Here is a 27,500-nt window from a genome sequence, read left to right on the forward strand (position 1 = left end):
CATTAAACTGGAATAGCGTACAAAGACCGTATTCATCCCTTATGAAAGGAGATGATTGATTTATTAGCCACTTCAAGTGCAACAGACGCATTGATTGTTTTAGTCATCATATAAATAGTGGGCCTCGACACCACAGGGATTACTCACTCTCAGAAGTTTCGTCTGTCAATCAAGCTCAACGTGGTTGTGCTGTCTTATTAAAGACAGACAGAGCATCTACGGTTGGACTTAGTAGCATAGCTTTCGTTTTCACTTATATTATATTTAGTGTTTTTACTGATAAAGTAGTGTAACTAGTAGTATTTTTGGTTAATATAATATATTAGATAGAATTTGTCTATTTATTATATTAAATATCCAAATCAGCTGCGAGCATACTACAGGTCAGCAACACCGAATTCCTCGAAAAACGAGGTCCATAACATTATATTATACCTCTTTTTTTTTTTTTTTTTTTTTGTCTTTTCTATGTAATTCTACAATACGTATTTTTACTCTATGAATTATACCAAATAAATATTCTCAAGACTGATTTTAATAATTTTGAATTTTTTTTTTTTATATATATATGAAAATGTATTCTTGTAGTTATGTTAATCGAATTTTTGTAATGGATTCCGTTTTAAACGAATAAAAATATAAAAAAATAAATTTGAATTTTTTCTCATTTCTCTCAAGCCTAATAACCTTCCTTTAAAAGAGTACAAAAATGATTTCCGGTTTGTTAAAATGACGTCACGCTCTGATACAAAACGGTTTGAATAATTTTTATGGATACAAATGGAGTCGAATCCCTCTCTTTTAAAAATTAACCGAAATAATTAATTAAATCACGTGATTTGTAAAAAAATAATTAAAAACGGTTTAAAAATAATAATAATTTAAATTTAAATTTAAAAAACGTTTTTTTTTAAACAAACAAACGTAAATTTTTTTTTATTTACATTTTGTATCAGACGTTACATAATCATTTTTTTTTTTTTTCTAAATTTTTGTACTCGTAAATATAAATAAATTTTCACTTACCTTATTGTGCGAGGAGTGCGTGAGTGCGTGAAGTGCGTGTGTACACACACATGTAGAAACGAATTTACTTGATTTCAAATTGTCTTATTAACATAAGCCAACTGTACGTGTTTCTTAGCATCTGGAAAACCAACGTACGTTTAAATTATTATTATTATTATTATTATTATTATTATTATTATTATTATTAACAAAACAAACGAAAAACAAACAAACGTACGGTTAAAAAAGTATTTAAATTCATCAAAATAAATCTTCCGGCCGTTATTTTGGGTTGCTTCTGTGCTTGAATTATTATCATGAGAAAATATTTTTGCAAATTCGCATCCATTTTGTACCAAGATGTTGCATAAGCAGCTTCACCGATGCTGTTAAACTATAAATAATTTACATTAACATCATTTACAATAAAAAAAAAAAAAAGGTAGTTGGTTCCCCAACAATGGGGGGGGGGGACTTATTCTCTTACTTCTTCGACGAGTTTAGACGTGTAAAAACAATTAAAAAAAAAATTAACAATTATAAAAAAAAGATAAGCTGCTTGATGACCGATTTTACTGCTTAATTGATACGTCATCTGAAACAAACAAACAAATGTCAAATAATTCAATTTAATAATTAATAAATAAATAAATAAATAAATAATTTACTTTAATAACGTGAAGTCCGTTCATTATTACAAGAGTCGATCCTCCGGTTATTTGTACGAGAAAATAACGATTAAAACCAAATTCGAATAATTTAACGTAACTGAAAAATAAAATTTTATGTACCCGAAAACGTGATTACGCCTGATTAATTTCAATATGGCGTCGATTTACAAAAACAAAAATACTCACTGCGATAATATCAATTGACGATTTATTATATTTTTCAAATAATTTTCCGTTTTTTTCCGTTTCAATATAAAATTAATTTCTTTTTTTTTATTCGGAGCGTTATAATCATAGTTGGGTATGACGTCATCATTGTCGTCATCATCATCATCATCGACGTGGATACCTTCGTACACGTCTGATACTTTCAATATTCTTCTATATAATATTTTATATTGTAATACCATTTGTAAAACCAAACTAAAAACGATTAAATTAGTTTCTATCGCAGCCGTTAGTATGATGGTACCCAAAACGATTTCTAATAAAAAGCATAAATTATATGATAACGAATCGTCGTGATTTATCGGTAGAAATGCCGGAAACGGAAGTTCTCTCGGTCCCCATAAATAACTGAAATAAGCAACGGATATCCAAACGGGATAGAAAACGAGTCCCGCTACGTGAAACATTTTCGATACCCTTTTCAATTCGGACGTTATTGAATTTTTAAGTTTTTCAATATCTTCATCCTGGTATTTATAAAAATCATTCCATAAATTCAATCTCAATTTGTTAATTATTTTCGTTTTGTTCAAAAGTACGACGACTTTACTCGTCGTATCAATAACGATGACGGACGTGCACATGTTGTACGTTACTTTATCCAGATTTCCAGAGACTCTCCATAAATCTGCCAATTGAAGTGCTATCGATGCGAACATCGATACCAAACATAATATTTGATAAAATATAATTATGCGATTCGTATTTATATTGTTTGTTTTGTACGTCCAACCTCCTACGTATGCTAAATAATTAAAATATTTTGAAAAAAAAAATTCGTTAAAATTTGATTTCATTTTTTTTAAAACTTTATACAACCGAATATTATATATTATTATTATTTGTGTTTAAAAAAAATTGAATATTGAGTGTGTGTGTGTGTGTTTTTCGTCTACTGCTGACTACTAACGAAGAAAATTTTCCGTCAGTAAATAAATTATTTATTAGAATTGAAATAAAAAAAAAAAAAAATGGAGTCTTTAATTATATTTTTTTTTTTTCTTACACGTCGTAATTAATTAAATTAAAATTTTATTACGAAAAAACTAATAATAATAATAATAATTGTTATTTATAATTATTCGGTTAGAAAAAATATAAAAATTAATAATTTAATTCTTTTTTAATTATATACGGGGGGAAAAAAAGAAGAAAAAATTAATATTATCATTATTATTTTACAATTTTTTTTTAAAAATATGTTCGGAGATAATGATAATATTTATTATTATTATTTTTTTTTTTTTTTCCTTTTTTTTTTCTCATGGAATTTTTTTCGAATTTTTAAACAACCCTAGTAGTATGAGACGACCTTAAAAAAAAAAAAAGGGGGCTGTAAAAGAAAGAAAGAAAGAATAATAATAATAATAAACATCTGCCTGCACTTGCATACAATGGATATACATTGTTGTTATTATTATTATTATTATTACTTCCTTTTTAAATTTTCAACCCTCTTCTTATTCTTTTTCTTTTTTTTTTTTTGCACGTATGTACAGTTATATATCAATTCCTGAAAAAAAAAAAGTTAATTTAGTGATAAATTCCCCTCTCCTCCCCTTCCCTCCTTAAATATTCAAATTTCGCGCCATTATTTAAGCCAGAATTTAAAAAAATATTAAATAATTTAAAAACTAATAATTTGACAAAATCGAATAAGATTTTTTTAAAGATAATTTTGGCAACAGTGTTCGATTTCAAATTGATATAAAAAGGCAGACGATTTTTTTTTATATTTTTTTTATAAATTTTACCGCTAAATAAATAGAAAAAAAAACAAATTAATTAACTGCAATTGCAAAATTAATTTCAGTCGAATAAAAAAATATTCGAAGCCATTTTGTTTGAATTATGACGTTAGTCGTTGATTTATGCCAGCTAGACATAAAATGAGAAAAAATTAATCGTTATTATTACTTCAAACGTATCAGCCATGATTTTAAATGTTTTCAAAAATCTATCAATTTAAAATAAAATTAATTGCAACAATTAAAAATGAAAAATTTCATAAAATATTTGTAAAAAAAAAAAAAAAAAAAGGTATGTTTTCGACAAAAAAAAAAAGCAAGTATCATCAAAGTAAATTATTTCCATTTCAAACCAAAAAAAAATTTTTTAAAAGAATTAATTTTATATAAAACGAACCGTTTAAGTCGCCATCTTCTTACGTTACGTGTATTTACGATAAGCTTCGTCATTGGTTAAAGTGATGACGAAAGCAATTTGTTTTCGACTTCTAGAAAGTTCTAGAACACTCGAGAGCCATCTGGATTGTTCAAGAACATTCTTCGACGATATTTATACAACTGTTTTCGCGACGCCATTATTAAACTGTTATTTGCATTGAAGGAGTGAAAACGCAAGTGCCTGTTTAAATAAAAAAAAATTGTGTATTAAAAACTGTTGCACAGATATTTATTCAATTGAAATTTTATTTTAATTTAATATTAAATAAAGGTAAGTAATTTTATTTTATTATTTTTTGAAATATTTTTTAATTTATTTACTTGTAATTTTTTTTTTTATGTCGGCTTTTTTGCCTCATGTTTTTATTGTGTTTATTGTAAATTGTGAATATATATATATATAATTCTTTTACCTCTCAATTTATTATTTCAACATGGTGTAATTCTTTTTTTTTTTTTTTTCAATAATTTTTCAATTTTGTTGCGAGTCGAAGGCGTGGTTGTGAACGACATGATAAAACAATCCATTACAAGCATCGTGAGGTTTTCGTCTTGTAGAATTTCGTTTCTTTTTTTTTTTTGTTTCCAACAAATAATTATTCCCCAGTTGTTTTATAAATCGTTAAATATTCTAAAACAAATAAAAAATTGTTAAAATTTACATTATTGTAATGCATTATGCTAAGGATTGCAAAATGATTTATAAGAAAAAAACAAAATGGCTTAAATCAACCATTGTTTTTTTTTTTCCTTTCACAGATGTCTCTCATTCCAATTTTATTCAACGATGTGTTGGACGATTTAACACGCCCATCGAGTATTTTCGATCAAAATTTCGGTCTTGGACTCTTGCAAGACGATTTGATCAATCCTAGAGCTCTCATGCGTATGCCTTTGTCCAGAGGATACCTTAGACCATGGCGTCACGTACACGGACGCGACAGCGGAGTTTCCAACATAACAAGCAACGAAAACGAATTTAAAATTAATTTGGACGTACAACAATTCCCACCGGAATGTTTGAACGTTAAAGTCGTCGACAATTCCGTCATCGTCGAGGGTAAACACGAAGAACGTGCTGACGAACACGGTTACATATCACGTCAGTTCACTAGACGTTACGTACTTCCGGACAACGTGGATCCTTCAACCGTCGTGTCCAATTTGTCCTCTGATGGAGTTTTAACCGTGGCAGCACCCAAAAAGATCGCACCTGCTCCGGCAAACGAAAGAGTCGTACCCATCGTACACACTCAACAACCGGCCATCAAGAGCGGCAAACAAACAAATCAAAAAGCTGGCGGAGACGCAGAAAAAATGGAACAATAAATTTATTCTTGAAGGAAGCGTGATCGACGTGGATATAATTTCACGCTTAATAAATAATTACGTTGATGATGCGTAGAAAATTTTAGTCTGCATTTTTTTTTTTTAAATGAATTTTTGTACTGTAAGACTATATTAGGTTTTTTTTTGTTTTTTTTTTCTAATTTGTATTTTTGTTTGTCAATGTTCCAGTATTTGAATATTGTTTGAATGGTTCCTTATACGTTTTGTAGTTTTATAAGACTGATGTAATAAAATAAAATTTTTCAATTAAATTTATTAATTGTTTTAAATGTTACCTTTTCGATGATTTATTATTACTTCCAACATGATCTTTATCATTTTCTTTATATTAATGAGCGGGTGTCATATAATAAAAGAAATTATAACTCCATGGTTACTCATGACCAATTTCAGCCTTGAAAGCAAAAACCTTTAATATCTGGGAAAAGTATACATAACTTTTAACGGTTATTAAATAAGAACGAATTAAATTATAAGATATACATACGAATTATTTCATTAATTCATTCTGATTAAAACTTCTATGAAATAATAATAACGACCGTTACATAATTATAAAACAATCCATGTTTGTTCGGTTGTATAAGTTTTTGGAATTTAAAATAACGTTTTTTTCCCTTCTTGTTAATAAGTCAAAACTTATAATGTAATATGAAACATCCAGTGGCACGCTTTTGATAAAAAAACGATTAATTAGCTAATCTAAAAAAGAAAAAAATGTCATTTAAAAAAATTATTATCTGATAACCCCACGCATTTCTTCACGTATTTACCATTTTGAATTTTGTAGTAATGAATAAACGAAAATTTAATCACTTGAAGTAAAATAATAATTATTAATACTTAATCCATTTAAAATTATTAAAAATTCTTTCAGTATCCATTTTAAAATTGTTTAAAAAAATATATAAAACTTCAAACAACGATCAAACGGTTTTGTCTACGATAAACACTTTCTTACACTTCCAACGGTTTTATTCAAATGAGACAAATCATTCGATTTCATAGAGTATATAAACATTTTCTCCCATTTACGCCGGACTTCAAATTTTCCCCCCATTTTATCTATAAACGAATAAATCGTCGATTACTGAATAATAATAATAATAATGAAAAAAATATTTCCTAATAATAACAATTTAATAGTCAATTCAATCAGGAAACAGAAAAAAAAAATATATATATTTGTATGTATAATTAAAAATAAATAATATTAAAATTATTATTGATAAAATATCATACTTTTGTTGTAATTACACAATTTATATAAAATTGTAACGAAACATCATGGCCGCCATCTTTCTTTTTCCCTTTCATTAATTATCCTTTTTTGTTTTTTTCATTTCATTTCATTTTATTCTCTTTTTATTAAAAAATAAGAAATTAATATACATTTCAAATCATGTCCATCACTTTTTTTATTTTTAATAAATCGTTTTATTTCAAATAACTAATTAATTAATTAATAATTTTTTTCCCCACCTCTCTTTCTCTTTCTTTTTTTATTTCTTGTTCTTTTCCTCGTATTTATATTTATTTTATATATATATATATATTTATTTATTAAAAAAGAACAAAAACAAAAGAAAAGATTTAAAAAATAAAAACATACAATACATTAAATTATAATTTTTTTTTTTTTTTTGTTCCTAAAACTGTATTCACACTTGTATATACTGTACACAAGCAAATATAACTAAATACTGGAATAACTGACAAAACGAAAAAAAAAAAAAAAAAAAAAAAAATTTGCTCACGAATTATAAAATTATCGCAATATTATAAAAAAAATTATATGTTCATCACTATTTATATATTAATTATAATCATTTTATAATAAAACGTTCATCACCGTATAAATTTAATAATAATAATAATAATAATAAATTCTTTTCGTTTAAATGACGACGACGACGACGTTCGAATTTACATATAAAAAAAAATTATCATTATTATTATTATTATTATTATTATTATCATAATCACTACAATTTTTTTTTCTTTTACACTCGTGCCCGTAATCGTTTTTCTATCTCTATCTCTCTCTCTCTTATTCTTTTTTTTAGAGATAAAAACGTTACAAATGTTTAATTTAATTTAAATTGTTTTTTTTTTGATCTTTCACTTTTTCCTTTTTTAATAATAATAATAATTATTTACACTTTTTTTCATTTGTTTTCTTAAATATTTATTACAATAAATTTTCGTAACGGATTCGAACAAAAAAAAAAAAAAAAAAAGAAAATATTTATAATAATAATAATAATCACTAGTAGTAGTAATAATAATAATCCTTCACAATACAAATATAATCCTAGCGGAGGGAGAGTGAGGGAAAAAACGATCAAATTAAAAACTTTTCAATTAAATAAATACAAAAAAAACGAAAATTTCAATTGTTTTTATTATTATTAATAATTTTCCTCGTTTCCCCCCCCCCCTCTCCCTCCTCATCTCGTGTAAAGTAAATTCACAATAAGAAAAATAAATTAAAAAATTGTTTACATTTTCCATTTCCGGTTTTGCAAAATTGACGTGCAAAATGACGTCACAAACGTATTCTTCCATCGTTCCATTTGTAATATTATTTGTAACGGTTTTTTTCTTTTTTTTTAAAGGTATTGTTCTTTACAATTATTAATAATAATAATACAAAAAAATTATTTCTTTCTTTAATTATAATATCATCGATCGATTTAAATTTAAAGCAAATAATAATAATAATAAATAAAATTTTAAAAAAAAATCAAAAATTCGTTACAAAATTTAAAATCATTATTATTATTAAACACAGTTTTGTTTTAATTCCTTTTAAAACAATTAATTAATTACGAGGAATAGGCAATTATTTAATTAATTTATGTATTAATAAAATGTACATTATTATATTATTATTATTACTTATTTATTTATTGATCACAAAAAAAAAAAAAAAAAAAAAAACATTTCATCATTAATTTCTTTTTTTCTTTCATACCATTTTTTTTGGGGGGGTTCATTTATTATTATTATTATTTTCTTAAAAATACAATTAATTTAATTTTTTTTCTCTTTAAATTATTATTATTATCTTGTTCAATTAATCAAATACAAATTCCTTCGATAATTAATTAATTATTATTATTATTTAATGTGAAAAATACAGAAAAATTCAAAATGTCTTCTTTCTTTCCTTTTTCCTACCTTTTTAATTCCTCACCAAAAAAAAAAAAATTAAACAACAACAGAGTAAAAAAAAAATTAATTAAATCAATCATTCAATCAATCAATCAATCATTTATGTATATATATATATATTTTCTTTTTTTTTTTTTTTTTTAATATAAACTTTATCCCGTTTTCTTTTGTCCTTTTTTTCATCATCATCATCATCATCATCATCAAAAAAAAAAAAAAATTTAATTTAATTTAATTTATTTGTTAAAATGAAATTTTTATATTTTACAATAAATCAATCAATCAATCAATTAATTGTCATAATCGATTATAATATCGTTAATTTCACAATCAATCAATCAATCAATCAATCAATAATACATATTTATTATTATTATTTAAATATCTTTCCCTTGAAAACAAAATTGTCTTTTCATTTATTTATTTATTTATTTATAATTATCATCAATAACTATTTTTTATAAATAGACTTTTTTAACACTACGGGGGGGGGGAAAAAAAAAAAAAAGAAAACAAACAAACAAACAAACAAACAAACTTTTTCTCCTTATCAATTTTCTCTTATCATTCAAAAAAAAAAAAAAAAAAAAAAAAACTAAAATTGTTTTTCCTTTGATTTTCCTTTTTCCTTTTTCATTCACAGTCACATTCATTTATATTCACATTTTTCTTTATTTTATTTTTTTTGTATTAATCTTTTTTTCCTTTTTTTCCTTTTTACCTACATAACTAATAATAATAATTTTTTTCTCTTGTTTTGATTGTTTTTTTTTTTTTTCCTTTTTTCCTTTTTCTAATAAAAGTTTATAAATATATGTATGTATATGTACTTTATACATATATACTTCACGTTTTCTCCTTCTTCTTACTATTATTATTATTATTATTTAAATATATATATATTTTATAGTTTATTAATAATAATTAAATAACTATCAATTTCAGATTTTACATTATTATTATTATCATTATCATTATTATTATTAATATTTTTTTTTAATTAGCACATAGAGCACCCGAAGCGTTTTCCTCCTTTTTTTTTCCTTTTTTTAATAAGTACTCGACATTTACGTGAAGCAAATAACAAAAAAAATATTATCACGATAATAATGATTATTAACGCGGGGGGCGGAGACGAAGGCGAGGGGCGGGGGCGTTACGACTCGACTGTGAAAACCGTAGGAGATCTGAGATGTATACGTTGAGGGCAAACGGCGGATCGGCGGTGGAAAACTTTGGAAAAGGGGGGAAACCTGGAAAAACAGATAGAGAGTGAGTGAGAGAGTGAAAGAGAGAGAGAGAGAGAGAGAGAATATTGGGGAGTTGGAGTTTTGAATAATGGCCACACACACCTCTTAAGCAAGAATAATAATAATGTTTAAGTCTATTACAAATCATTTTAAATATACAAATAAAATAAGTAGTATAAATAATTTATTCAATGTAATCATAATAATAATAATAATTATTAATCGACTTATGTAAAATAATAATAATAATTAATAATAATTAAAAAAAAAAAAGAAAGAAAAAAAAACCCCATATTCTCACAGTTTAATTAATAATAATAATGATAATCATCATAATTAATAATTAATAATATTTAATAATAATAATAATAATTATAATAATATCAATTAAAGTACAAAAAAAAAAATTTCTATTTAGAATCCCAGCAAATTATAATAATAATAATAATAATAATAATAAAATCGTTTAAAACGTTGTGACGATAATAAAAAATGAGTAATAAACCGGAAAAGAAAACACTTGGGGAGGAGGAGGGGAGGGGGAAGAAAATTAATAATGGCTGCTATACACTATTATTACGAGTCGTTAAAAATAATGAAATAATAATGATTTCTTTCAAATAAACTGACTTTTTTCTTTCTTTCTTTTTTTTTTTTTTCTAAAAGGAGACTACTACATGATATTTCCTATTGAAATTTATAACATCAGATCTCCATGATGAAAACAAAAAAAAAACCGACAAACGAACTCATATTACAAGGCAAGAGATACATATAACATCAAAATTATGGCGGCAACCATTATCGGTTAAAGCAGCATAAATAATTTAATGTAAAAAAAGAAAAGAAAAAAACCGGAGCGCTGGGGTGTAATAATGTAAAAACATACTAATACTAATAATAATAATAATAATAATAATAATAATCGTAATAATCATAATAATAATAATAATACAGAACTAACATTTTTTTTTCTTCTTTTTTTTTTTTTTTTTAATAACTTCGGTGCCCAATCACGTGCTTTGGTCTAAACACACACAATAAGGTGATTTCAAGACTAGGAAGTGCGGGAGCATTGAAAGAGAACGCGAGAGATGACCGAAGCAACTTGTTGGTCGAGAATTTGAGACATGACGAGTTGAAGAAGTCGAGCTTCTTGTTGAACGAATAGCGGCCGATTATCCGGATGCCTGGATAAGTGGAAAAGCGTTGCTGCGGCTCTCCTCAGCATGTCCAAACTCGTACCCATCGAATCAGGATTGTCGCGAAGAGCGTTGATCCCGTGCTGATTAGCGACGCCCAAGGCACTCTGCTCGGCCTGCTCAATAAAGGACAATAGCAGAGAGACGCAGGGAGTTTGAAGAGCCACCGTTCGAGCCACGCTACTGTCCGAAGCTGATAAATAGTGAAGTAAATTCACAGCAAATTCCCGTAAAACCTAAAATTAAAAAAGAAAAAAAAAATTATTATTATCGATAAGGGGGGGGGGGCACGCAAAGGGGTTGCTGTCACAAATTTTACCTGATCCTCTCCTCTACACAACAGCCTTGAAAGCACAGCGCAGAGTCGCTCCAACCGCGAAAAAGGCGGAGTAGCCACTAAGAGATCCACGTTGGTATCAGTAACGCATAATTTGCAAAGACCTTCGAGTGCCAGCCTCTGGGGTGACAGCAATGATGACGGTCCGACCGTTGGAAACGGATCCTGACCCGCTGCCGCCGGACAAACAGCCCAATGAAGCAGACCGTCAACAATTGGCCTTGAGATCTCTTCTGAATGACTGGCAAGATCCATGTGCCCACATATGTTTGCACACGTGACTAAAACATTTTCCCTAATGTGGTGTAAATATTCCCACCACCATTCATTTTCACCCTGATGATAAAAAAACGTTTTTTTTTTTTTTTTTTTTTATAAAGTTGTCAGCCCTAAATCCACATTTATTATTGATAAAAAAAAAAAAAAAAAAGAAAATTATTTTTATGTTACCTGTAAGCTGGAACAAGAATCAGCAAAATCTGCATCTTCTTCCCGGTCGTAATTTCTCTGCTGGGTTTGCCGAGGCGGATGCTCATGATGCAAAAGAAGTAATCGGCCTAATACGGAAAGCAAAACGCCAGAGCGAGCCATCTCGGGTTCATTTCCGGGCACGAAGCTCAAGTTCCTAATAATTGTCGAAAGGCAGATGCATCTGCGAGCTAAAGCGTCTTGCGCCTCCCCGGCCAATAGAAGGCTGCTTTCGTCACGGGAGTAGCATTCATCCTCGCAGTCTGACATCCTTCGTCTTTTTAGAATCCCTTGCGGATCCCGTATTTTCAACTTGGGTGCATCCGTTTTTTCTAATTTTATTTCACTTTTTTCTGTTCTTTTAACCGAGTCATCATCATTTTTATCATCATCACTTTTTTTCCCTTCTTTTATTATTATTTTGTCTTTTAAATCTAAAACTTGTTCATCACTATTTTGTTTAACATCAACTAAAATTCTTTTGCTATTGTCTTCTTTTCCTTCTCCTCCTCCTCCTCCTCCTTCTTCTTCTTTCTCTTTACTACACTTTAATTGATTAAGTCTGTGTTCCGTTTTCGTGTCCACTTCAACTTTCATATTATTATTATTATTATTATTAACAACGGTTTCAGGTTCAGTCTTAACTTTTTTAACAGTTTTTAACCGACGGGCAAACGGCAAAGTAAGAACTTCTCCTCGGAAAGGTGAAATAATGTATTTGGCAGGAGCTGATTCCAAGGTTTCGTCTTCAGAAGCGGCTTCACCGTCCGTGTCCCACGCTTTACGGTCATCTCGTATGAATAAATCTGAACGTGGAACTGAGACCACCGGTTTTCCCTTGACCGTGATCATTGAGTAATTCGGAACCGATTTCAGTATTTTCTTTGATTCATTGGGAACTGGTTCCGTGGGTTCCCCGAGATCGACTTCCCCTTTTATTTCGTTTTCTTGGTCTGAATTTGGCTCGAATACATCCTCCAAAGATTTTCGCCAATGCTCTAAAAGTATATCTAATAAACCGGGTAAATTTCCCAGACCAAAATACGCAATCGTCGTATCGTCGAATAAAAGTATGTTTAAAACGTCAAGAGCCCATGTTGTCTCACAAAGTTGTCCAGATCTAAGAGCCATCATAATTCGCCAAGCTTCGAGGGGAGTCACATCATTTTTAGTGAGGCGACGTCTTTTGTATAACACAGGCAAAACAGCTTCCACGCTATCCGGTGGAAACACAATTTCACGTTTGGGAGGCCCTAAAGGCTGAGCACCTGGAGGCTGTAATGAAACAAACAATTATTGTATTATTATTAAAATATGTATACATACGCGGGGGAATCAGAAATATTTTTCCATCTTCCGATTATTTACTTTTGTCACGACTGGTTGAGGTCCTGGATAAGGTTTTCCATCGGGGCGATATTGAACCCGAGGTCCAGCCGGCCGCAACGGTGAACTTTGGCCCACTCCAGGAACTGGCATACTATTTCCCCACTGCTGTACGGGTTGCGGAGGAGGATAAGGAGCCGGAGCTCCGGGCCCCTGAGATGGTGGCGAGTACCTAGGTTCCCATTGAGGCCTTGGACCAGGTCCACTCCACTGTTGCTGATACTGATTTCGATATTGGCTATTGGGCCAATTTCCATATCCGGGTCGTTGTTGCGGGTACGGCTGATATGGCGGTTGATCTTTAACAAAATCCGGGTGCCTTCTAGGTTGCGGAGCAGGAGGCGGCATCGTTTTATTATTAGGGCCAGCAGAAACAGGAGCCGAGGGAGTTGATCCTCCTGATGATGCTGAGCTGCTTGGTCCATAGTTCTTCGAAAAAAAAAAAAAAAAAAAAATTTGCATTCGTGTTACAAAATAATTATTAATAAACATAATTTTTTTTTTTTTTTTTTAAATAACCCAAACTCCAAGGATGATGTACCTGTGGTAGAGTTCACGTGACTCTCTTACATTATAATACCAAATTGATAAAAGCTATTTTTATGACACATTTAATAACAGTAACACGTGGTAGAGCTTACAATATGCTAACTAATCATAAATATTAAAGTAATATTGTCTCGATTGTATAATAATAATAATAATAATAATAATTACTAACCAATCAACAACCTATTAATAAGTAAGAGCTTTTTTTTGTGAAATAAATTTTTCAGGTACATCCTCCGATTAAAATATTAGTAGTAAATTAATTTCTTTACTTTTTACAACAAATATTATTCAATATCAATTTAACAAAAAAAAAAAAAAAAACCTTCGAACCCCCCCCCAACCCCAAAGCTATTAATTAATAATTTAAAAAAAAAAAAAAAAAAAACAAAATTTTTTGACCCTTCATCGAGTGCATATACCTACACATAAAATAATAATAATAATAATAATAATAATAATAATAATAATAATAATGATAATTACAAATATAAAAATAATTAAAAAACAAAAAAAAAAAAAAAAAACATGCAAAATAAATAAATTAAAAGGTAAAAATAAAATAAAAAAAAAATAAAAAATAATAATGATAATAAAAACCAATCCTGAAATTAATATGTACAAAACATAAAAAATAAATAAATAAATAAATAAAATTAATTAATTAATAAAAAAAAAAACAAAATAGGAAAAGCCAAACACAAGAGTAGTTGAATAACGTACTTGATATGGCGATTTAGCATTCTGCGGCGCTACAAGCTGTCGAGCCAGCTGCGAATTGGGGTAACTAGAAACCTGATTGGTTTGGAAAGTACTTCCCTGGGAAACCGGATAATTACATTGCTGACCCATCTACAAAATACAACGCACCGATCATCGAATTTTTTTCAATCAATCAATCAATCATTATTATTTTTCATATATATTTATATTAATATTTTTATTTTCTAATTACATCTCCCTACCAATCGTCCCCCCACCCCTCACCTTTTCCCCATCACAATAAGAAAAAAAAAAAAAAAAAAAAAAAAAAATACAAAGTCGACACGATACACTAGATTATTATTATTATTATTATTATTTTTTTTTTTTTCTAAAATTTCTATTTAAACTACAAAATCATTCTCTACCTAGAAACTAGCGCAACAAATGCAACAAATAATAATACTAAAAAAAAAAAAAAAAAAAAAAAAAAAAAAAAAAAAAAAAAAAAATTAATTAAATACAAAAACAAAATTAATTTTGTAAAATTTACACAAGCAAATAATAATACTCATTTTCTGTTATAATAAAAAAAGTTTCTAGAATAACTAAGAAAACAGGTACCCCAAAATAATAATAATAATAATAATAATAATAAAAGAATTTCCTCAGGTTGCTTCTTGCGTTCTTCTTATTAATTTACCCTAGCATTGCAAAAATTTTACATTTAAAAATAACTACGAAGATGATCAAGAAAATTATTAACATTAAGTGAAATAATAATAATAATAATAATAATAATAATTAAATGTTTTAGAGGTAGAGTACGATAAATAAGTAAAACAAAGAAAAACGTTAACGGTTTAATTTTTTTTTTTCTGTTGCTAAAAAAATAAAGTACTATAAAATTAAAGCAAGAACACATATTTATTATTATTATTATTATTATTATTATTACTGCTACAATTTTAAGTATATATAAAAAAAAAAAAAACATATAATAGGCGACTACTACGATCACACAAGAAAAAAATGTCTCGTAAGTGATACGAAAAGAAAAAGAAAAGGAAACCATTTTGTTTTTTTTTTTTTTACCTGTTCTTGACGATAATACTCCTGCTGTTGAGATGGCGGTGGATAATTCCCTGGTCCCGGTGCCGTCGTAGGTTGTCCTGGCGGACCAGGCGGAGTTGAATATCCAGGCCTTCCGGGCGGGTAATTCGATTGATAATTTCTAGCGTACGGATCTTGATTCGCACCTCCGGGAGGAGGCGGAGCTGGTCCTCCGGGACCTGATGGAGTTTGCGGTGCTCCTGAAACGAATCATACCGTTTTCCCGGTTAGTATATATATATATATATACCTTCGATTCGCGGCTGCGATTTTCGCCGCGTTCACATTTACAAAATAAATACCTTGGGGATAATTTCTATTGTCTCCTTCGGGTCCTGGAGGTGGATACGAAGGATAAACGGGTCCAGTACGTGATGGAGGATATCCTTGTTGAGGATATTGTTGAGTGTATTCTTGTCCTCTCGAATATTGTTCTCCGTACTGACCGGGATATCCACCTTGTCCCGGGTATCCGCCTTGTTGTATTCCTGAAAAAATTTTTTTTAAATAAACATTATTCCCGTACATAAAAAATAAATAATTTTAACCGGAAATAATTGCTAAATTAAAACGGATACAATTTTTTTTGCATAATAAAACCTCAGACAAAGTGTTCACATTGAATCCGCATCATTAATAATAATTATATTAATAGAAAAAAAGTTTGCGCAGATTCTTCAAATTTGCGCAGTGGGTTTGTCATCAAAGGCCTTCAAGAGAAACTCTTCCTTAAATCCGTCGCGAGGGGGAGGGGGGCAAAAACCTCATACAGTACAAGAATTAAATACAAACCAGGATGTGGGGAAGGAGCACTTGATTGGGCGGAACGCTGGTTCGGACCACTGAATTCAGGATTTGATCCAGGAGGATAACCGTATGCTGAATAACCGTCCATACTTCCACCGCTGGAACCCACGGGAGGAAACGAATCTTGTGAATTTGAAGATCCTAAAAACGGGAGGGAAAAAAAAAAAAAAAAAATTATTTTCCCATCCTTTTCATTTGAGTGAGAGGAAGTGGTGGTGGTGGTTACTTACCAGGTGAAGGAACTGACGCGGATTTGTTTCCTTTCTTTTTAGACTGAGCTTCGACTTGATTGATTATCGGTTGGGGATCGATGCCTCCTCGATCAAAGTGACATTCGTAAGCTAAAAGATTCTTTGTATAGTGTTTTCGTAGAGTGTAAGCAGCGCTGGATGAAGCTCCGATTCCCAAAAGCCCAGCTATGTCTTTCCAAGTTTTGTTTTTCGTCACCTGTATACAAAATTCGATTAGTGAGTGATCCCGTTCCGTTTCCGGACGGAATTTTTTTTCCGAAATGGAAAATTCATATAATTTTTAAAAAAGTAGTCATCGAATCATGTTCGAAACCTCTCTATTTTTTTTTAACCCGGTCGCAAACCGTATACTTTATAATAATAATAATAATAAAGATTTAAACGTTTTTGAAATTTTCAATTTTATAACTTTTAAGTATAATAATACCATTTGAAAAATTATTATTATTATTATATTAAAACGTTTTAGCACTGACACGGGTTTTTTTTCCTTCCAAGTTTCCGATACTCGAATAAATTGCTACCAACTTTCAAAAAAAAAAAAAAAAAAAATCTCATTCAAATTTCCGTTACTTTTTAAAAAAAATTTAAAATAACCGACAAGAACGAGAAATTTTCTTTTTAAATATAATAATAATCATAGAATTAAATTTATACCTTAAAATTAAATCGAAAAGCAAAAAAAAAAAAAAAAAAAAAAAAAAAAAGCGTAAAAAGCCCCAAATTTTCCATTGACGTAAAGAAATAAGCAAGCTCCTAACAATTTTTTTTTTTATTAAAATGTCGTTATTGTTATTATTATTATTATTAATGTTAATGTTATATAGGCGGCTACGATCATTCGCAAAGCATAGTAGTAGTAGTCATCGTCGTCATCGTCGACGTCATTATCATTATTATTATTATTATTAGTATTAATATTCCTCATCATCATTTTATTACATTCTCACCTTTATTAATATTATTATTATTATTATTTTAATTTTGTTAATATCAAAAAAGTAGCAAATTTGTTAAAGCATTGTTATGCCTTTTTTATAGTCATTCTCGATTAATAAAAGAAAAAGAGAGAGAGAGAGACAAAAAAAAATTAATTAATCGTAGTTCCTTGTGTTATGTTTTTTGTTATTATTATTATTCTTATGATAATAATAATAATAATTTGTTTGTTATCGGTTAAGTATTAGGAAGCGATTAATAAATAAAATTGTTAAATTAACTTTTTTTTTTTTTACCAAGTTTTCCGAACGTACGAGATGACATTTTATTAAGGGATACATACAAAAAAAATAATACAAAATAATGAGTGATAAGACAAAAGGCGCGCACTCACGCACTCACGCACAAGGCATCAACGAGTGATAAGGTACGAAAATCAATAATTATAATAATATTAATAATAATAATAATAATAATAATAATAATAATAACTCCTAACCTATACCAAAGTAATTATCTACGGTCACTCATACGGTCATATATACACTTGTAGTTAGTTGGTTACCTTTGTCGTCCCTCCCTACAAATTTCTTAAAAATTATAACTACAACCTATCTATCGATAGATCGATCGATCGTTCGATCAATCGAAAAAAAAAACAAAAAAAAAAAAAAAAAACCTTTTACAAAAATATTTATTTGTAATAATTTAAAATTTTAACGAAAATTTCGACAGACCGACTCGCAATATAATTGTTTACAATTTGTTTTCCTCCATCGGTTATTCTTTTGTTTTTGTTTAAAAAAAAAAAAAAAAAAAAAAAAGAATTAACGAACGATTTTCGTTGTTTTTTTACTCTATGGTTTTTTTTTCAATAATTTTTCGCTTGAAATCTCTCGTACTTTCGGTTATCGTAGTAAAAAAAAACCCGTAATAATATATATATTTATAGAGAGGACGAATAATAATAAAAAAAAAAAAAAAAAAAGATAGAAAGAGATAGAAAGAATGAAAAAAAACTAAAATGGAACTACACGGCACCTTGCATACCTCCATGAATCCCCCTCTATCCTTGACGTACAGGTACAATCTGAAGAGATCCAGAGGGTTTTTCGATATTGTCGGACACGCGGTTATGGGCGAACCCCTTTCTTCCATGAATGACAAAAGTCTATCGAGCCAATGCCTTCTCTCCGGCGAATCGTCCATTTCGTATAATTTTCCTAAACTGTCTGGTTTCTGTAGATTTTTTTTTTTTTTTTTTTAGAGAGAGAGAGAGAAAAAAAAAATAAATTTAGTCTTTTCATCATCAAACAAAAAAATTTAAAAATAAATTAAATAATAAATAAAAAAATGGTTAGAAAACAAAAAAATTAAAAAATGCGCAAGCAATGAATTATGTTTATGTGGAAAAAAAAAAAAAAAAAAAATAAGCAACGGTTAAATATGCCGTGCAACGCCCCCCTCCCCCCCCAAAAAAAAAACGTTATTGACAAACAAACAGACGAAATATACCCGGAAAAACCTTTTTTTCCCCTCCCCTTAATAACGATTATAAAATAAATAAATTAAAAATTAGTGAAACCTTTCTTTTCTTCTCACAAAAGCAATTGATCGATTCAAAAAAAAAAAAAAAACTACAGCATAAATTTATTATTATTATTATTATTAAATGACGACATTTTCATTAAAAAAAAAAAAACCGCCATTTTTTTTTTCTTTTGCCTATTTATTATATAAATTATATTCAAACCCCCAAAATCCTAATAAATATATCAAATATATAAATTATAAAATGTGCGCACGTTACTTTTTTTTTTGCTGTTGTTGTTGTTAGTCATTTTCCTGTCAGATAAACTAATAATAATAATAATAATAATACTGCCGAAAATAAATAAAAAAAAACCGACAGACAGACAGACAGACGGATTGACTGACTGACTGATTGATCGATTGATTCGTCTTTAAATTATTCAAATAAAAAATTTACACGAATTTTTTGTATCTTTAGCCTTTTGTCCAGAATAAAAAAAAAAGCAAGCAAGACAAAGATGGAGGAGAAAAAAAAAAAAAAAAAAGAATTTAGTTTTACATAGCATAATTTTAAACCCCCCCACCTCCCCCCCCCAAAAAAAAAAAATAAAAAAATAAAAAAAATAAAAGATGAAAAATGAAATGAATCCATCAAACGTTATTTTAATAATAAGCGTTATTTATCGTACTACCCGGTAACTTAGTTATTATATTAATTAGCAACAGGAAACAAAACAAAACAAAAGCAATAGTCAAAAGAAACAAAAGAAAAAGAAAGCAAAATGATAGTTAAAAGAGAGAAAGAGAGATAGAAAGAGAGAGAGACTAAAATATTAAACAATTAAATTAATTCAACATGTATGAGTATGAGTATGAGTATCAATGTATATATATAAAATAGTAATAACCTTTGCGGTTCGATATGAATCTTGGGGCAAGTGGCTGTTAAAAACCTGCAACCAAATAATAATATTTTCACTAGATTACAAAAAAAACAATAAACTTATTATTATTATCATCATCAACAGTGATTAAAATATTCAGGAGAGTTATTATTGTTAAGAAAACAAAAAGAAAACGGAAACGGATATAAAAAGAGATTACAAAGTTAAAGGTAAAAACAAGAAAGGGTTTCGAGAGGATGAGGAAACAAACGTGATAATGGAAAATGGAAAAGAAAAACTTTTTTTTTTTTTTTTTTTTCGTATAAAAATGCAAAGCTTTCATCTGAATGCAATCGAAATCTTTTAACGTTTTCAAACATAACATAACGTCAGAGTTTGAAATGGAAACCTAACATAAAACATAAAACAAATAAGTGAGAAACATAAACATAAAAAAGTCTACGCTTACGTAATGTGAACGTGTGACAAATTCGACGAGAGTCATGCAAACATTTTTTTTTTTTAAATAATGCTTTAGCATTTGCAATTATTATTATTATTATTGTGTTTGTCGTGAACTATATTCGTATGTAAACTACAAAATCTACAATTTAGCTGGGTAGTGTAGTTAGCTACTTTTTTTTTTTTTCCTCGTCGACGTCGTTAATTATCAATATTTAATAATAGTTAATAAACACTCGTAATATTCATAAAATTAAATTAATAATAACACGAAACATATTTTATGACGTATATGTCTACGTATATGTCAAATTTAGTTAATATTTAATTTAAGGTTCGCGTTTTACATTGCATTCAGTATTTTTTTTTTTTTTTTTCTACTCGGGAAAACTTTGCACTAAATATCTAAAATTAATAAAGTGACACGGATGCAAATGCGGAAATTTGTGAAACACGTCAAACTTTTCCGAATTTGCGTCCGTCCGTCTCATTGCGTGATATCACTTTTCATTTCCGTACGGTCAAAAACTACTTACAGGGCTGTTGGGAGTTCTCGGCCAACTAGTAGGGCTTGAATTAATGTCGTAATCTTCGTGCATAGAATTAACGCTTGCTGCACCGGGGGATGGCGCCGTGCTTTGTGGTGTAGTCGGATGACTGTGAAAATCTTTCCTAGATTTCCCCATTGTGCAACCAGGATCTTCGCCAGAAGCTAAAATATAAATTTTCACTCCGTTAATTTCATTTCATTAAATTTTTTTTTTTTGTATAAATAAACCATGCAAATAAATTTTTCTGATTCCTGTAGTCTTTGATTTTGTTTGTAAATTTATTTATTTACCCGCAGAAGTATTGGATAGGGTTGACTGTTGAGAGCCCTCATCCATCGGAGTGCCATCCGGTCCGGTAGTAACCACCGATGTTACACCACCTAAAGTTGCAGATGTTACATGAGTTGTGGAACCCATTGGTGTGGTAGCGATACCGTTGTCATGAGGAGCTATAGCATCTTCAACGTGTGGTACAGGATGAGAGTTGGGCGTCGATGAAGGTGGTGGCATTCCACCTCCTACTGAAGTAGCAGCAGCAACTGCGGCGGCTGCGGCAGCTGCCGCTGCTGCCGGTCCGGCCGGTGGCGGTCCTGGATTTCCCTCATGGCCAATATGACTATTAGGCGTTGATGATGGTGGAACGGGAGGTCCCATGTTTTGCGGAGGGGGCGGACCCATACCAGGATGATGAGGCATTCCGGAAGGTGGAGGAGGTCCCATTGGAGATTGCGAACCTAAATGATGATGAATTCCGCCGGGAGGCCCCATTCCAGGAGCAGGATAATTTTGAGGGGGTCCAGGACTGGGAGGCATCCCGGGTCCAGGTCCCGTAAATCCCATTTTGTGTTGTAAATGTTGTTTCAAATAATGAGGAGGAGTATGAGGTCGGGGTCCGGGAGGATTAGCTGGAGATTGATTCGACGGCGGAGTGGGCTGCGGTTGAGCATTTCCTTTCCCATTTGGCGGCAAATGATTACCGGGTCCTGGCATCAAAGATGGAGGGGCATTTTGATTCATTATGTTCGGAGATGCTGCTTGAGGACCTCCCCAAGCTTGATAACCTGAGTATTGAGAATGGGGAGCGTGATTCGTCACCGGACGACCTGGATAAGGGCCCGGACCTCCGGAGAGGTTATTTGGCTGCGGCTGCGGATACTGCCCCGGTCCCGGTCCATATTGCATTCCTTGCGGTCCCGGCCTTGGAGAGTAATTGCCCTGAGGATATTGTTGCCCTGGTTGCGAATAAGGTGGCACGTGAGGTGGTGTCTTGTAGGAATGAACTCCATGTGGGGGCTGAGGGTAGGGTCCGCCCGGAGCTAGCGGCGAATGGCTTAATCTAGCTGAAGTACCGCTATCCGATTGCCCACTCGAAGGTCTCGGCGGCATAGGAATGTTCTGTTGACCTGAGTAATAAAAAAAAAAAAAAAAAATAAATAAATATAATATCTCGCAGGAGAGACAAACAATAAGTAATAATAAAATAATATTTGAAAAATAACTCTTTTACCTTTAAGGATAGCAAAAAAAAAAAAAAAAGGAAAAAAATTAATCGTAACATAAACAATTTAACATAACGAACCAAACATTAAAATTAGCCGTAAGAAAAAAAAGAAAAATAGAAGCACCCATTAACGATAATTAAACGCCCACTAAATCATATGACTAAATCAACTTCCTCACGATTTCAAACCAATAAATCACTCGGTAAATCTTTTTATATGTATATTTTTTTTTTTTATTAAAACATTTGATTTATCAACGATCATTATGAGACCGCCAAGAACAAAAAAAAAAAAATTTGCAAATTTTTAATAATTAATAATTTATTATTTAGTTACTTCTTTCGAGTCTCAGAAAAAAAAAAAAAAAAAAAAACTTGAATGGAGAGTGCAAAACAACCGAAAGGCCATATTGGCATTTTCATTTAAAAAAAAAAAAAAAAACATTCAAACTCTAAATTTGACTTAATGTCAAAACTTCATCAGAGATTATCGCAAAACAATTTTCAACTTCGAAATCTATAATATTAATGATAATAATAATAATAAATTAATATTTATAACGCATTGCGTGTATTTTCTTTTTAAATATTTTCTCACCCATCTCGAAAAACGTTTACCTTAATTAAAGTTAAAGTTAATATTATTATTATTAAGAAAAAAAAAAAGAAAACTTGCAAGTTATCACTTTGATTTTAATTGTTATTTTTTTTTTTGCTGCATAAATCATTATTATTATTATCATTATAATTATTATTATTGTTTCTTTTTTATATATATATTTAAAAAAAAAAAATAACAAAATCATTTTGTGTTTAATGTACCATCATTAATCCTTTTACGATAGACGTTATCATTATCTCTGCTATCCTGTTATGATCTCTCTCTCTCTCTCTCTCTCTCGCATTCTGCCTTTCAATCCCCGTAACATTCGACTTTCCCCCTCCCCTCATCCCCTCCAACAATCGCAAAAGAAAGGTAGAACATTAGATCGATGATAATTGATTGATTCGGAAGAAAAGTTATAAAATGGAAAAATCGGTAAAAAGAAATCCCCGTATGACCCCATTTAGAGAGAGAGAGAGAGAGAGAGAGAGAGAGAGAGAGAGAGAGAGAGAGAGAAAGAAAAAAAAAAAAACGTATTGAACGAAAAATAAAATGGAACAAAATAAAGTCAGCTGACAAACCATTTTGTTTTTAGCGGTCGCGACCTTGAAGAGTGAAGAAGAGCGAGGGTGAGGAGGAGAAGGAGGTCTCAGCTGATAGAATTGTGGGATAAGGGGAAAGGGATGATTCTGGATTGGGGAATGAGATATGCCCGACTATTAAAACAATTTCCTCATACCCTTTTCACTCTCACTTTTTCAATCTGTCTTTCTCTCTCACTCTCTCTCTCTCTCTTTCCTTTTACATCCCTCATTTCTCCTCATCTCATTCTTCTCTATTATTTTAACCCTGATTCCACCATCCGGTATTTCAAAACAAGTAAAAAAAAAAAAAAAAAACACAATAATAATACTAATAATGGGAATAAGGAAAAATATCACGTTGAAAATGGAATCGTTTCACCTACCAGCCACTAATGTTTTTTGTTTTCTTTTTTTTTCTTTTTCTACGTCATCATTCTAAAATTAATAATAATAATATTAATAAAAAAGACTTACCAACTGCTGGTGACATCGACCTAGATCCAGTTGAACCTGTAGGTGAGGGAGTAGGTCTCATAACAGAGTTTGGCGTTCCGGGCCCAGCATGCCCACTGTTTGAGTCATTACTGTTGGCACCAGTCAATTCCTGAAATCACCAAAAAAAAAAAAACAAAAAAATGAAAACCATGAGTTTTGATTACCATTATTATTATTATTATTATATATTACTTTAAAAATAAAATCCCTGACAAAGTAAGTCTATTTTAAAAAAAAAGTTTTTACAAAATCTCATTCATAAACACACACACACATATAACTAAACGCCCATAAACTAACCAAGTTACTAAAAGTTTTCATATAATAAATTCAAAACCCTAATAATTAAAATCAAAGTTAAGTTTTTTTGCCTAAAACTGATGAATTAGGTGCAATGAAACAAAAAGGAAAAGAAAATAATAATAATAATGATAATAATAATAAAAAGAAGAAAAAAACCTATAAAAAAAAAAAAAAAAAAACTGTTCAAAGTCAAATTTTTTTTCAAACGTTTGAATCAAAAATGTGATTATTATGTGATTTTTATTATTAAACACACATATAAATGTTAATTTAGCAAAAGGTAAAATGTGTTCAAGCACATACACACACACACACAAACATAAAATTGCTATTTAAAACTTTTAATGATGATGATGATGATAATAGATAATTTAAAATTATAAATATGTACATGAGACAGACTTCATAAGAAAGAATCAATATACCACCCCATTAAAAAAAAAAAAAAAAAAAAAAAAAATTATTAAAAATATGGAAATTTAATCGATAAACTATTATCATCATTATCAGGTACAAAACATTTCAAAATATTTAATGAAAAAAACTTCAATAAATATGAATAACACACACATAATGTCAGCAACAAAGAGAATTCATGAGCATTAATCGAAAAGAAAAAAAAGATTTTACAAACATGAATAATAACAAGAGTCAAATCAAAAATTACAAATCGATAAAAATCACAAATTATAAATCTTCAACATGTTCGACACATTCATTACTGTTATCAATTATCGATTGTTCTTTGAAACAAACAAAAAAGGTAGTCCAGTACTTAAAATTATTAATAAAAACCTTAATAGACAAAAACTATAAGAATTCCCTTGAGACAATTTATTAATTATCGATAACACATTCAACAAAGTTAATCAATTTCCAAAAAAAAATAAAAATAAAAGAAAAACTGAACATTCGAACAATAAAAAATGAACAGCAATCATGTGTGTGTGTGGACACATAAATTTATGAAATCAATTTCATCGAATAAACTTTGATAGAAAATTAAGTAAAATCCATTCTTGCATTATTATTATTATTATTATTGTTAAGTGACCAAGGTAATAAAACTAAAAGAAAAAAAAAGGAAAAAAAATTCAAGTTTTTCTTTATGGTTAAATGACATGGGATTTGCCATTTAACCTAAACTGGTTAAAAATACCCTTTAAAAGGTTTCTATTCATTCTCGACATAAGTCATAACAATATTAAAAATTTTCTATTTATTAAAAAATGAATAAAAAGAAGCATTAAGAAGAAGTAGAAAAAGAAGGAGAAAAAGAAATACTACACGTCATTTCAACTGACAAGAGATAAATAAAATGGCATAATAATTTAACAAATAATGCATTGAAATAAGGATAAAATATGAATGTTCCTTTTCCTTTATCCTCCTTCCCCCTCCCTCCCCCACTGTTCGTTTCCACCCCCATTTTAAAAAAGTATAAACGTAATCCAGCATTTAAAAATATTAATCATAATTATTATAAAATGAAACATAATGATAATAATAATAATAAAAAATAGTTAAGCGTTTTACACGTTTTAAATATATGATATTAAGATATGAAAAAAATTAATTGGGTAATTAAAATGGAGGGGGGGGGAAGGTTTTGTTTTCAAATCGAATTTCCCAAATTCATTCAAATCTGACACGAAAATAAAATTAAAAACTTAAAAAAGAATTTGTTCTTTTGACTCTGCCATTTATAGATAAAAAGAAAAAAAAAGAATACTAACCCTACTTGGTTAAAAAAAAAAAAAAAAACTTGCAATTATCAAACGGATTATTTCAATATGTTTTGTAACACATTTTTTTTAATATATTGATACGAATCAATTTAATACTTCAATAATAATAATAATAATAATAATAATAATAATAATAATAATAATAATAATAATACTTATTAAAATTAAACATTACCGATACCTTATTTTCGATTGTTAAAAAAAAAGAAAAAAAAACTAATTTTATTAACGTCAACGAATGAAAAAAATGTTACTTTACGTATTACTTTCTGCTTTGTAAAAAAAAAAAAGTAATAATAATAATAATAATGATTAAAAACTGTCGTTGAAAATTTTGTCTTCTCAATTGACGTTTAGAAAAATAAAATAATATAAAAAAAAAAAACAGAAAAATAAATAATTAAATACAATTTAAATTAAAAATAATAGTAGTAATAATAATAATAATAATAATAAAAAGTAAACGATTCTCGAAATGGCCGCTAGATCAGCGCTAGCGTTCAATGTAAAAAAAAAAAAAAAACAAAATGAAAAAAGAAAAAAAAAATAGTTACAACATTGAAAAAATTCCGATCCTTTGACTTGGTGTGTATTCGAAAAGATAGGAAAAACTCCCCTACTGGCGTTTATGAGCTACGAAAAATAAAATGATGCTTCTCCGTGCCGACAACGGCATGCACCGGCCTGGTCTTTTAATAATTTTCAATTTCAATATGGCCTCGCCCGGGCAAGCGAACAAGTCTCATATTCTCGCAACCGAATCGAGCTCGGGATTCACATCGAAAACACCCGTCTCGTTCGGATTCGTAATTTCATTACTGTTACCATTATTATTATTATTACCACTACTTCTATCTTTTTCTATCGCGCGGATTTCATTCCTTTTTATTATTTTAAATAAAAATAAATAAATAAATAAAAAATAAAAATAAAATAAAATAAAAACTTTTCTCAGCAAAATGCATATATATACAAAAAAAAATGTTTCGCTTATATTCTCCCTACTGTTTATTATTATCATTATCATTATTATCATTATTATTATTATTGTTATTATTATTATTATTTTCTTTCTTTACTTGAATAATATTAAACATCGGCTAAAACCACGTGCTTTTTTTTTTTTTTTTAAACTTTAACGAATTTCTTAGCCTTGTTTGTTTATACTTTTTATAATTCGTTATTATTATCATTATTTGTTATTGTTATTA

The 27,500-nt window shown here is 29.1% G+C and overlaps 3 protein-coding genes across 3 annotated transcripts; 1 reads left to right on the forward strand and 2 right to left on the reverse strand.

The window, feature by feature from the left end:
• Positions 1–1,090: 1,090 nt before the first annotated feature.
• Positions 1,091–2,704, reverse strand: Phum_PHUM080360 (Odorant receptor PhOr6; the record flags this gene model as incomplete). Its single annotated transcript, XM_002423665.1, has 5 exons — positions 1,091–1,147; positions 1,247–1,402; positions 1,496–1,603; positions 1,677–1,776; positions 1,866–2,704. The coding sequence occupies 5 exons, from the start codon at positions 2,702–2,704 to the stop codon at positions 1,091–1,093; spliced, it is 1,260 nt and encodes a 419-aa protein (XP_002423710.1).
• A 2,060-nt stretch (positions 2,705–4,764) lies between these two features.
• On the forward strand, positions 4,765–5,422 carry Phum_PHUM080370 (protein lethal, putative; the record flags this gene model as incomplete). Its single annotated transcript, XM_002423666.1, has 2 exons — positions 4,765–4,830; positions 4,853–5,422. The coding sequence occupies 2 exons, from the start codon at positions 4,765–4,767 to the stop codon at positions 5,420–5,422; spliced, it is 636 nt and encodes a 211-aa protein (XP_002423711.1).
• Positions 5,423–10,927: 5,505 nt separating this feature from the next.
• On the reverse strand, positions 10,928–24,559 carry Phum_PHUM080380 (trithorax group protein osa, putative; the record flags this gene model as incomplete). Its single annotated transcript, XM_002423667.1, has 15 exons — positions 10,928–11,265; positions 11,409–11,745; positions 11,860–13,152; positions 13,246–13,692; positions 14,536–14,664; positions 15,610–15,827; positions 15,930–16,115; positions 16,420–16,575; positions 16,665–16,881; positions 18,675–18,863; positions 20,066–20,110; positions 21,040–21,215; positions 21,345–22,457; positions 24,218–24,347; positions 24,539–24,559. 15 exons carry the CDS (start codon positions 24,557–24,559, stop codon positions 10,928–10,930), a joined length of 4,995 nt encoding a protein of 1,664 aa, XP_002423712.1.
• Between the last annotated feature and the right edge of the window lie 2,941 nt (positions 24,560–27,500).

The sequence above is a fragment of the Pediculus humanus genome, genomic scaffold (assembly GCF_000006295.1).
Source record: "Pediculus humanus corporis 1103172107431 genomic scaffold, whole genome shotgun sequence".
NCBI classification, from domain to species: domain Eukaryota; kingdom Metazoa; phylum Arthropoda; class Insecta; order Psocodea; family Pediculidae; genus Pediculus; species Pediculus humanus.